Source organism: Orcinus orca, chromosome 10 (assembly GCF_937001465.1).
Source record: "Orcinus orca chromosome 10, mOrcOrc1.1, whole genome shotgun sequence".
NCBI lineage: Eukaryota > Metazoa > Chordata > Mammalia > Artiodactyla > Delphinidae > Orcinus > Orcinus orca.
Window position 1 is genome coordinate 78709011 of NC_064568.1, and position 11370 is coordinate 78720380.

The following is an 11370-nucleotide window of genomic DNA, read 5'->3' on the forward strand; positions in this document are numbered from 1 at the left end:
CAGAGAAGAGGTAAAAGAGACACAAAGCATGGTCAGAGGAAAGGAGGAAAGGGTACCTATCAGGAGTATTAAACTGAAGGAGGGCTAAATTCCATGCCTTTCTTAATGAATTTATGGCTTTGAAAATAACATAAGATTGTCCTCAGTAAAAGAGTTGAGAAAGAAGGGGGAGTAGAGATAAGCAGTGGGGTTACTAAATGATCAGTTTAATCTACTACAACATTCTGTCCAAGCCTTGCCCTGGAGGGATGAATTATGAAGTATGAATAAGAGATAACAAGGGATTATTACTAACAGTTTCTTTGAGTTCCTAGACATTCCAGGTCAACTCGTTTGCAGACTTGCTAAATGAGAGACTCAGTATTTTCCAGCCACTCTTTTCTTGTTGATAAAACATAGCAAATTATAACAGCTAGATATTTGGGGAATGAAATCTCTCTAGATGTAAAATATCACTGAGGATTTCTACAGCTGTTATACCCCATATCTGATCACATGCACATTGGTTAATAAAATAACGTAATGGGAAGAAAAATTGCCTTGCCCCATTAAAAATATTTTATTATAAACTAATCAAGATTGGGTATATTAAGATCATGACCTTTATTTTACTAACCTGAGTGATTATTTTATATGAAGTATTTCATAAGTATTAATTCACCCATATTGAGTCAAAGATTGAATTATCTCTGGAATAGTACTACGGGCTGCTGTTGAACAAGTCAAATTTTGTTTATGCTGAAGATGAGTATAGGGTAAAGAACATTCGTTCTTTATTATCATAAAATGCCAACTCAATTACTAATGACAAAATTTCCTGTTTAATAAGTTGTTTATTCATAGTCAATGAGAGAGCCTGGTCTTAAATCCTAATCTCTGACAGGAGAGGAGGATGATGAATATACTTTAAAATGTTGGATAATGCAGGCAGCTGACAATGAATTATAGTTTAAAAATCCCCTTTATGCAGCTACTATTCAGAGTGCTACATGCATCATCTCTTGCAGCTAACTGGCACACCTAGCATTCTTTGTCCTTTCAAAGTACCTGGCCGACATCTTTTAAGGGTCGCCAACTCTCTGTGGAGTGAAAAGGCAATGTGCTTAAATGTTTCATTCAAAAAATATCATACATATATACCACGTTAGTCTCAGGGCCACATGTTAGGTAAACTAAGCCTCTTTCTTCTTCTCCCAGGAACATACCCTTTGGTAATACAAAATTTAAAACAAAGACTCCTTTTTAAAAAATTTGCCTGAGTTTTCATTTTATCTCAGACCACTGGGCTAAGCTGCTTGATATCCCCAGAACTGCCACATTCCCTCTCTTCCTCTTTTTTCTCCAATTTATAACTAATAACATTAGCTCCTCTGTTCTAAGATTATGGGTCTGGTACTTATTGTCTAGCTCCAGCCACTGACTTCTGCATCTTTCCCTAAGGATTTCATTAAAAACTGTGGTTTGGGTTCCCAGTTCTAAAAAACAATAATGAACTTAAAAAAAGTAAATTTAGGGCTTCCCTGGTGGCACAATGGTTGAGAGTCCGCCTGCCGATGCAGAGGACATGGGTTCGTGCCCCGGTCCGGGAAGATCCCACATGCCGCAGAGCGGCTGGGCCGGTGAGCCATGGCCGCTGAGCCTGCGCGTCCAGAGCCTGTGCTTCGCAACGGGAGAGGCCACAACAGTGAGAGGCCCGCGTACCGGGAAAAAAAAAAAAAAAAGTAAATTTAAAATATTTTGCAAGCTTCATAGTTTCAAAGTGTTACCAGAATTGTTTCATTTGACCTCCACGAAAACCCTGGGAAGCACATGGGACAGGTACTATTTATACCTTGCAGATGAGAACATAGATTTGGAGGCATTGGGAGACTTGCCCAAGATAACAGGGCCCATCAGAGTCACCTGACTCAGTCCAGTGTAGATTTTCTTTGCACAGTCTGAGTTCTTCAGGTCCTGAGAACCTTAGTTGTCAAAGGAAATATGATTAGAATCTCTTCTAAAAGGCTCGTAGTTTTCAAGGTCTATCCATAATCAGTCTGGATTTTATTTATACACAATAACCTCACCCTAGTCTCAGACTTGCACTTTGTGTTCATTTAGGTGGCTTGTTTGTTTCTTTTTTCATTTATTCATTAAACTATAAACAGTGATAGGCTGGGGTAAGATTATGAAGATATTTTATGTCATGCCTAAGGGTCTGAGTTTATTTTTGTAGCTATGGGGATTGGAGAGGTAGGGGCAGAGAGGAAATACATACACATCAGCACTCGGTTAAATATTAGATATGTGGGGTGGGTCTAGCCACTGAGGGAAAGGGAAGACAATAGAATTGCTAGTCAAGCTAATCCTTGGGATAAGGAACACTTGAAAGAGGGGACTGATTTAAGAGAACAAATAATGAGTTCAGTTTTAGATATTTTAGGTTTCTAGTGTGTTGACTGAAAAAAAAAGCACAACATAAAAGTTGAGAGTTATGTTTTATTTGGGGGACATTCTTAGGACTTCAAGCCTGGGAGACAGCATCTCAAGAGAGACTGCTCCGAAGAGGGCGGGGGGTGGGGGTGGGAGGGGGGAGTTTTTGCAACAAAACCAGGTAGTTGAAATATCAAAAGATTATTGTTAATAAAAGAAAATCGGGTATCTCAAGTTAAGTTTAGCGCTTCTCTATGTTTGGGAAGATGCAGGAGTCTGGGCTCACTGAAATCATCCCTGTGCTATGCACCCCAGCTATCTGGGGCCAATTAGCTATCTGGGGCAGTTATCCTATGCTTTCTCATCCTGAGTTTCCTTAGGTGCACTGTCGGGGGTGACTGCCGGGGCTGATGGCTAGATGGGCTTGGAGTGGGCAGCCCCTTTGCCTCCATCCTGAGTTCCCTCAGGGCCCACAGTCTGGGCAGCTGTAATGTAATGGCCTAATGGCTGCAACATCCTTTGTTTACTGATATGGCAGGCAACATTTTAGTTCTCAAGTGACATTCAAAAGAGGTGTCCAATAGAAAATTGAACAGAAACATTTTTCACTAGGTTAGACTGTGGTAGGAAGCAACCCTCAAATTTCATTGTTTTACTGTAACAAAAGTTTGTTTCTTGCTTAGAATATGTATCAGCTGCTGTAACTTTGCTGGATTCCAGTCAGCTCTGTCCCATGTACTGTCTTCATTCCCAGATCACAGCAAAGATGGCAGCTCTGATTGGAGCCTGCCCAAGGCCAACCTTGCAATGACTCTTCCCTTTTGCTCAGATGCATCCAACGTCACACCTGTTTAAGCTGAAGCAAGTCACACGGCCAAAGTCAACATCAGTGGGGTAGAGAAGTGTATGGGAATAGGAGCATTGCAAGTCATGTGGTACACAAGCCAGGAAGTATGATCTTCTTTCAGGATGAGGAAATAAATAATTTGAGACAATAATACAATCTACCACAAGTCTGGAAATAAGCATCATGGTCTATAATAGAGATATAAATTGGAGAATCATCAGAGTACAGGTTGCAGTTGAAGCCACGGGATGGATAAAATCATGGAAAGTGTTTTAGACGTGAGAGAAGAGAAATGTCAAGGACAAAACTATTCTCTACATGTGCCTCCATATTCACCATTGCACCATTGCTCATAATGTTGCCTTATCCAGAATACCCTATCTGTCACTCCCATATCCACACTCTGTTTATAATAGTTAGTGTGATAGACATTAGTGCAATTTAAAAAAAATTCTTAACAACACCCTGACTACTTTTTTGGAATGTTACCTTTCCCTACCATACAGTTTTATTAGGTGGGGGAAGTCCAGCTGTTTGCTTTTCCATTACAGAAGCCAAGGGGATCCCCCAAAGGCTTCTTTGACTGTACCTTTTCTTTTACTGTCCTGTATTGTGAAGGGGTAAGCAGGTTGCATAAACTGAGCCAGATGGATACTTCTGAGTGGAATTTGACTCCTGAGTAAATGCCACAGGGACAAGTGTGAGAGTCGGAGTGCATTCCATCCAGCGGAGAAATCTGTTCCTGTTGTACCAACTCCTTATTCCCTCGGCAACAGCTTTGATTTCTACCTGTTTTAAAGTCTGGTATTCCCACTTTCCCAACAAATCTGTCAATATCTCCTAACAAATCTCCTAATATCCTTATGACAAAGCCTCTTTTCCTTAAATTAGAGTTGGTAGTAGGCAATTCAGAGGGGAAGTGAATGGGTTCACTTTATCAGCACCCTTTATCAGGCTTTTATGCACTGTGAGATATTAAAGCATAGCAGACACCACTATCCTGAAGGCAAGCTGCCTATTTCTTTGTTTATGTTCTTTTTAGACTTTATCTCTTTGAAGTTTAATTTATTTGGCATTTCCTCTTAACATTCTTTTATGCATTAATACACAACTTCTTGACATCTAGAAATTCAGGTGCTTTATGGTGGGTGAATCAGGCTCACTCCTCAGCAAATAGGTTTTCCCCATTCCCCATGCCCATTCTAATCCCTCACCCAATCCCCATTGGCATGAAAATTTGAAAGCAATAAATCTTGTGGTTTACATTACACTTCCCTCAGAATACAGGTACCTTCGTTGGAAGTCTCCCAATATTCCTACAAGGAAGGAAAACTCAGTGTTCTTATTGTCACATGAAAGCAGCAAAAAAAGGCCTAGAGTTTATGGTCTAGAGTATTATCATTGGTAATGTTTCTTATAATGTTGTCTATGAACCACTAGCATCAAAATTGCTGAGGGTCTTGCTAAAAATCCACATTCTAAGCCCTCCCCGAAACCTATAAGAGCAGAATCTTTGAGAGTAGGGTAGGGCATTAGCCTGCAGTTGATTTTCTTGTGCGTTAAAGTTAACTTATTATCTCCTACGTTTGAACAGAGAATTTGATGTATGTAACTGATGTAAAGAATGAAAATTCCAACAGGACAAGCAATTCAGCTTCTTTCCTCCATCACCTAGAACAGTAGCTGACATTTAGCACACACTCAGTGATTCCTGGTTAAGTAAATGAACAGAAAAGAACATGAAGTCATTTAAAATAGGACCAAACATTTAAAGAAGGTCATTTAAAATAGGACCAAACATTTAAACTTGTGAGACTCCTGGCTCCACTGTTTATTGGTATTTGATCTTAACCTCCCTGTGCTTCAGAGTTCTCAAGGAGACAATAGAGCTACTTCGTTAGTTTGCTGTGAAGAATAAATGAGTTTGGGCTTCCCTGGTGACGTGGGTAGTTAAGAATCCGCCTGCCAATGCAGGGGACACAGGTTTGAGCCCCGGTCGGGGAAGATCCCACATGCCTCGGAGCAACTAAGCCCGTGCGCCACAACTACTGAGCCTGCGCTCTAGAGCCCGAGAGCCACAACTACTGAAGCCCACGCGCCTAGAGCCCGTGCTCTGCAGCAAGAGAAGCCACCGCAATGAGAAGCCCACGCACCTCAACAAAGAGTAGTTCCCACTCACCACAGCTAAAGAAAGCTTGTGCGCAGCAATGAAGAACCAATGCAGCCAAAAAGAAATTTATTTTAAAGAAAAGAATAAATGAGTTTAAATATATCGAATGCTTAGAGCAATTCTTGCCTAATACACTCGAAAAATTTAGTTAATTGTAATTTAGCAGTAACTGGCCCAAGGTCAGGCATCCAGTCAGCAGACATCAGAAGGTCCTCTCTTTCCAAAATATCTTTCACCATACTACTTGGTCCTTCAAAGTATGGGCAGAAACTTGCACCATTGCAGTCATTTTTTTCTAAAGCAGACAGGAAAAGTGAACACTTTCTAATAAAGCAGGGACCTGTAACCACGGACAAACTGGAAATCACAAACTAAGCTTCCTTTTTTCTGTTAGCTAGCTTTTCCGCATTACCCTCAGGCAAAGTTAAGTATGTCAGAGGGCCTGGCAACGAGAGATTCTGAAAGCCTACCCAGAGATCCATATTTATGTATTTTTAACTTCTGGGGTTAAACAGGTGTGTGTGTGTGTGTGTGTGTGTGTGTGTGTGTGTAGGGGTGGGGGTGAGGGAGGTAGGGGAGTAGTGAAAGGGGAAATTTTAAAAACGAACACAAAATTCTAAATCCTTAAGTTCTTATAGCGGTTTGGTTTTGTTTATTTTCGTTTGATCAAAGGCACTTATGCCCCTTTGGACGAGCATGACCAAAACCAAAATGAAGACCGGTGTGACATTCCCGCATTCCTACGAAGAACAACAAACAATACAAAGGCGTTTTCTCAAAGGGCTCAACTTTCCCAATCAGATGCTTTTGATCTACATTCGATAATCTTGGTAGGATGGTGAGGGTGGATTCGGAGTGGACACGGAAACTTTTATCAGAAGAACTTGATTAAATCAGACTTTTTTTTTTTTTTTTAACTTCCATGTTCCTTCACTCCAAGGAGAGTCCTTGGAAAGAAGACATACACTGTGTTGGGCATTTCGTGGGGCAGTGCGGGTGTGTGTGCGGTGCAAGGGTGTCTCCTGTTGTTTAGAGACAAACGGTGGTAGGCTGGAAACTAGGATAGAACTGAGAAGAGAGAGGGGAAAGGCTCAGAAATGAGATCACGGCCGCAGGTCTAGGATCGCAGGTAAGAAGAGGAGGAGCGATCGTGGGGTTGCGGGGGAAGTGAGGCTTTTCGACTTTGAAAAGCCCGAAAGCCGCGAGAAAGGGAGGGAGGCGCGGACGGGAGGGGGCGGGGACAGTCCCAGGCCCGGGAGGCGGGGTGCTCGGAGGCCACGCCCACGGCCGACCGGCAGTCCTGCGCTTTCCAGAGCTCCGCTGGCGTTCTCTGCGAGAACCGGCGGAAGATCCACCGGATGAATGGCCCTCCTCTCGGGATGGGGGCCCCGGGTCCGCGCGGGGCTCCGAATCTCGCGGCCTCGTCCCACAGCGGGCCGTGCGCCCGGCCGTTTGTGCGCGAGGCGGGGCGCGGGGCTCCCCTGGCCCTGGGCGCGCCGAACCCCTCGGTAGCGGGGGCTAGCAGCAGCCGGTGCGGCCCCCACGAGCACAGCCCCGGAGAGAATGTGGACTGTGACTCCTGGGTCCGAGAGAAAGTGCTCTTTCTTCTGCACCCGGAGAGGTGGTTGGGGACTCAGGGGGACTCCGTACGGGAAGAAGTGGCCGATGAGGAGGACCTTTTCAAAGCGGGAGGACAGGACCGGGAACCCGACTGCCCTTCGCCTCTCTTTCCAAGGGAAAAGCGAATTTCTGGCAGCCGTGTAGACGCTCCTTCCCGAGCTCCGGGGGACCCACCCAAACCCCTCCTCGTCCGGGTCGTGGATTATGAGGTGACACAAGAAGTCCTGCAGGTCGCGTGGGCGAAGGGCTGCATGACCACGCTGACCGAGGAGCGCTCCATGACCGCGGTCACTTTCACCGCCAACACGGAGTGAGACCGGTTGCGGGGCGCCGGGACCCTTGGAGAATCCCGAGCCCTCGGCGCAGAGAGAGAGAGACCCCTGTGTCCACGCCGCGGAGGGAGAGTGTCATGGTCCCTCAGGACCTGACTCCCCGAGGAGATTCAGTGGGGAAGAGGAGCCCGAGGAACGTTCAGGAGTTAGTGAAGGAGCGCTCATCCTTAAGAAAAGAAAATGCTCTTCCGGAAACTCCAGCCAGAAATTAACCGACAGCAAGAACCTTTTAAGAGGCTTCAGGGAGGCGCACGGCACCCAGTGCAGACTGAAGAACTGTAAGCAACACGATACCTCCTTTATACTGTGGCTTAAATACTCTGACGGTCTGGGGACCTTAGAAGAGGGGAGGAAATGTTATTTTCAAATTGGCAGAACGTGGGAATTTTGAAATAAGAAAATCTGTTGTTAATTTTTATTTTGAGATAACTCTCGGTCACTTTTCTGCCTCCCCGCCCTCCCCTTCTCTTTAAGACCTGAAAGCAGAAGTGAAGTTTGAAGTCTGCTCTCTGCAGAAGGGTGGGGGTGGGAATATATGGGGAGAGAGGCTTGTTTTGAAACTGAGAAAGAAAGTAAAAAGTGTGAAAATAAAATGTAAAACAAAATCGTTTTTTGTTACTGTCTTCTGGTGTGCACATCTTTTTCTTTCTTTCTTTCTTTCTTTTTTTTAAATGTTTTTATTACCTTTAAGTGTTAGGAACAAAAGAGAGGAGCTAGGAAAAGAAGGGGAGGAAACAGAAGACTGAATTTTGAAGGTGAAATGCTATTTCAAAGGGCTTTACCCCAAGTATTTAATTTAGTTCAGTAAAAATGCTATTAATATGAAATTTTTAGTTATCTTAATGTTTGAAACACTGCAGATAAATCTTCTGCTCCAAAGGTAGATAGAAATATATAGTTTGCCATAAAATGACTGTGTATCTTATTCTTATTCGAAGTTTCTTACTAATAAGATTTGTAGTCGAGACTGGATTGAAAAAAAATCTCTCCTGATACTGTTGGAAAAAAAATTTCTTCTGATGCTATTGAAACAACTCATTTTTATTTTGTTTATTTTTTATTAAACACCATCTTTATTAACTCTAGTAGTGGGGCCTGGTTTGGAGGTGTGTTAGGAGCAAAGCACCCCCTCTAGAGATGAACTGATGAACTGAAGGTGTTATCTGGTTACTGCAGGAATTAACAAAACAAATGGGACTCTGGCTTTTGAGGAGTAAACTATTGAACAGGGAGGGCCCCCTCCCTTTCTCTTCCTCCTTTGCCTCTTATTTTCAGTTTAGAGCTTGACAGGCCCTCAAATAGCATCTGATCCACCTCTTGCCTCTTGGCAGACAAGATAGGTAAGATATGTCCCTATTTTACAGTTGAGCCAACCTAGGCCTAGAAGCCATGTGGCTTATGTAGGTCACGAAGCTAGTTACTGCATATGCTTACTAAGTAGGTAAGAATATGATCATCTCCCTCCTAAAAGTTTGGGGATGCCTTTAGGACTTAATTCTAGGGAGTCAAAAGATGAGTGAGGGCAGCCTAGGTTTTCTGACTCAGTCAGTTATGAGAACTACTAAGATCACCTTGATGTCCCTGAGTCTGGCCAGGCCTGTGGGCTTGAGATTTACCACTAGCAGTTCTCAGTGTGATCCTCACTTGAGAGAGGAATTCAGCACCTGAGCTCATCTGTGCTCAAAACTGCTTGGTAGGTAGAAAAGGTAATACAGACTCCATGAAATGAATGATCTTTTCATCCAACAACGCTGCCTGGCTCCAGTGTGAGGTTAAACTTCTTGGCAGACAAATTTCAGACCTGACTCAATAAGTTTGGTTGTTGTGAGTCAACATATGCCCCATGTGATAGAGCTTTGAATAGAGACAAGAAAAGCCTCTTTAAAGTTGACCAAAAAACGGTAGCGGCATTCTCTTGCCTTCCCTATGGAGCCAACTCAGGACTTAAGATACTTGGGTTCACAACCACTTCACCTCTAACTGTGACACTGGGCAAGTGTTTCACCTCTCTGTGCCTCTGGGTCCTTATTTGTTAAATAGGGATAATAAATAGTATCAATCTTATAGGGTTTTTCCTAGGATTAAGTTAGATGAAAGATATTTAGATCAGTGCTTGGCATATAATAAATGCTCAAAGTGAGAGATTATTAGTATTATCGTTATTGTTTAGTTCACTTTCATCCTAACCAGGCTTTAGGGCTTTATTTAATAAAAAGCAGCAGAAGGCATACAACACAAGAAATCTTATAGAACCCAAACCAGTGGTATTTATGGACTTTTTTCTGCATTCTTAAAACAAAAGTTTTATTTCTAGCTTTTTCCACCATTTAATGGATCAGTAAATTTAAATTCCTTAGTAATGACACACACACACACACACACACACACACACACACATACACACACACTTAAGATTCATCCTAAGTTTAAGAGGCCTAAGGTACACCATGTTTGACAGTCTTTGAAGAGGTTTCTCAGACTGCTTAGTTCCCCTTGGCAGGTAGGAGTTTGGAGTACTTTTTTTAGGACCTGTCAGGTTAGTTTGTTTGCCCTCAGGGATTTTAAATCTGATGCCCTTGTCATCTCAGAAAAGCAGAATAGGCACAATTAATTTTCATTTCATCTTTCTGTCAAAAAAGTATTCAAGTCAGCTGGACTCCTTTAATCCAAATACGTTTAGGTTAATTTTCTTTCCTTTAAGTAAAAATTATTTTTAAAGCACTTAACCCCCCTGCTAACTGCCTATAATGTGCTTATACGTCTTCTATAAACAGATGTCTCCCCGATTCAAAAGTAATAAATTGAAGTCTACTGAATTTGCTTCACAGATTTTCCCAATCCAAGCAGAACCCTGCTATGGGAGGAAGCTGAGGAATCTTTTCCCAATTAACAGTGTCCTGGGGGCTTCCCTGGTGGTGCAGTGGTTAAGAATCCGCCTGCCAATGCAGGGGACTTGGGTTTGAGCCCTGGTCCGGGAAGATCCCACATGCTGTGGAGCAACTAAGCCCATGTGGCACAGCTACTGAGCCTGTGCTATAGAGCCCGCGAGCCACAACTACTGAGCCCGTGTGCCACAACTACTGAAGCCTGCGAGCCTAGACCCCATGCTCCTCCACAAGAGAAGTCACCACAATGAGAAGCCTGCGCACTGCACCGAAGGGTAGCCCCCGCTCACCGCAACTAGAGAAAGCCCACGCACAGCAACGAAGACCCAATGCAGCCTAAATAAATAAATAAATATATATATATATTTTAAAAAACAAAAAGAAACCAAACAGTGTCCTGGGAGTGAATCTGAAGGGAAGCCTGGGCATCCTCAATACCAAGAAGCGTCTGAGAATGACTGGGTCTTGGCTCTGTGGTCTTACCTCCACCTCACCAAAAGTGTGATCATCTACAATTGTCTTATGTGGATGAGTCACAGCAAGGACTTTGGAAGCTAGCTGACCACTCAAGTGACCATAAGACACATATTATAGTCACATAACTGCCATGGATCAAGCAAGTGTCAACCTCTCTTAACCTTTGTCCACAGCCTCCATCACCTTTGAGAGTCATTACATTTGACTCGCTGATCTTATTCTTGTTGGTCATAACCAGCACTTGATGTGCCTTTCTGCTTAAAAACAAGAAAGAAAGAAAAAAGGAGAAAGAGAAAAGGCTTTCTGTTAACAGAAAAAGTTATATTCATTGCAAAAAAATTTGAGGAAATGTTATTTTGTGAGGAAAAAGAAAAATGGAATAAAAGAAAACAAAAACTCACCCATGACCCCAAATCTCTTTTAGTAATTGGTATGTTTCCAGTCTGGTTTTATTTATTTGATGTTTTAATGTGTATATACATACACTTTTCTGATCATAAACTGTATATAAAATCTGAGTATTGTCTTTATGTAAACTAACGTATACTGATGCTATCCAAGGTGGGGTCTGTGAACCAGAAGCTTGGGCATTCCAAGAATGGTTTTTTAAGAAATGCAGAATTCCAA

General features: G+C 42.8%; 2 protein-coding genes across 5 annotated transcripts in view; both read left to right on the forward strand.

Moving 5' to 3' along the window:
• The window catches only part of CENPQ (centromere protein Q), a 34190-nt gene extending 27806 nt beyond the window's left edge, over window positions 1-6384 (forward strand). For 3 of the 4 annotated variants that reach the window (XM_033423852.2, XM_033423853.2, XM_033423858.2), the window contains one exon: window positions 6102-6384. In XM_033423852.2, the coding sequence (XP_033279743.1) occupies window positions 6102-6254 (153 nt within the window). In that variant the 3' untranslated portion in view covers window positions 6255-6384. Of the gene's footprint in view, window positions 1-3166; window positions 5991-6101 lie in introns of those variants that run through there. The other variant, XM_033423857.2, reaches the window with a different exon arrangement.
• Window positions 6385-6649: 265 nt separating this feature from the next.
• On the forward strand, window positions 6650-7986 carry C10H6orf141 (chromosome 10 C6orf141 homolog). Its single transcript, XM_004267499.4, has one exon. The coding sequence runs from the start codon at window positions 6788-6790 to the stop codon at window positions 7361-7363; it is 576 nt and encodes a 191-aa protein (XP_004267547.1). The 5' UTR covers window positions 6650-6787; the 3' UTR covers window positions 7364-7986.
• Window positions 7987-11370: the final 3384 nt, after the last annotated feature.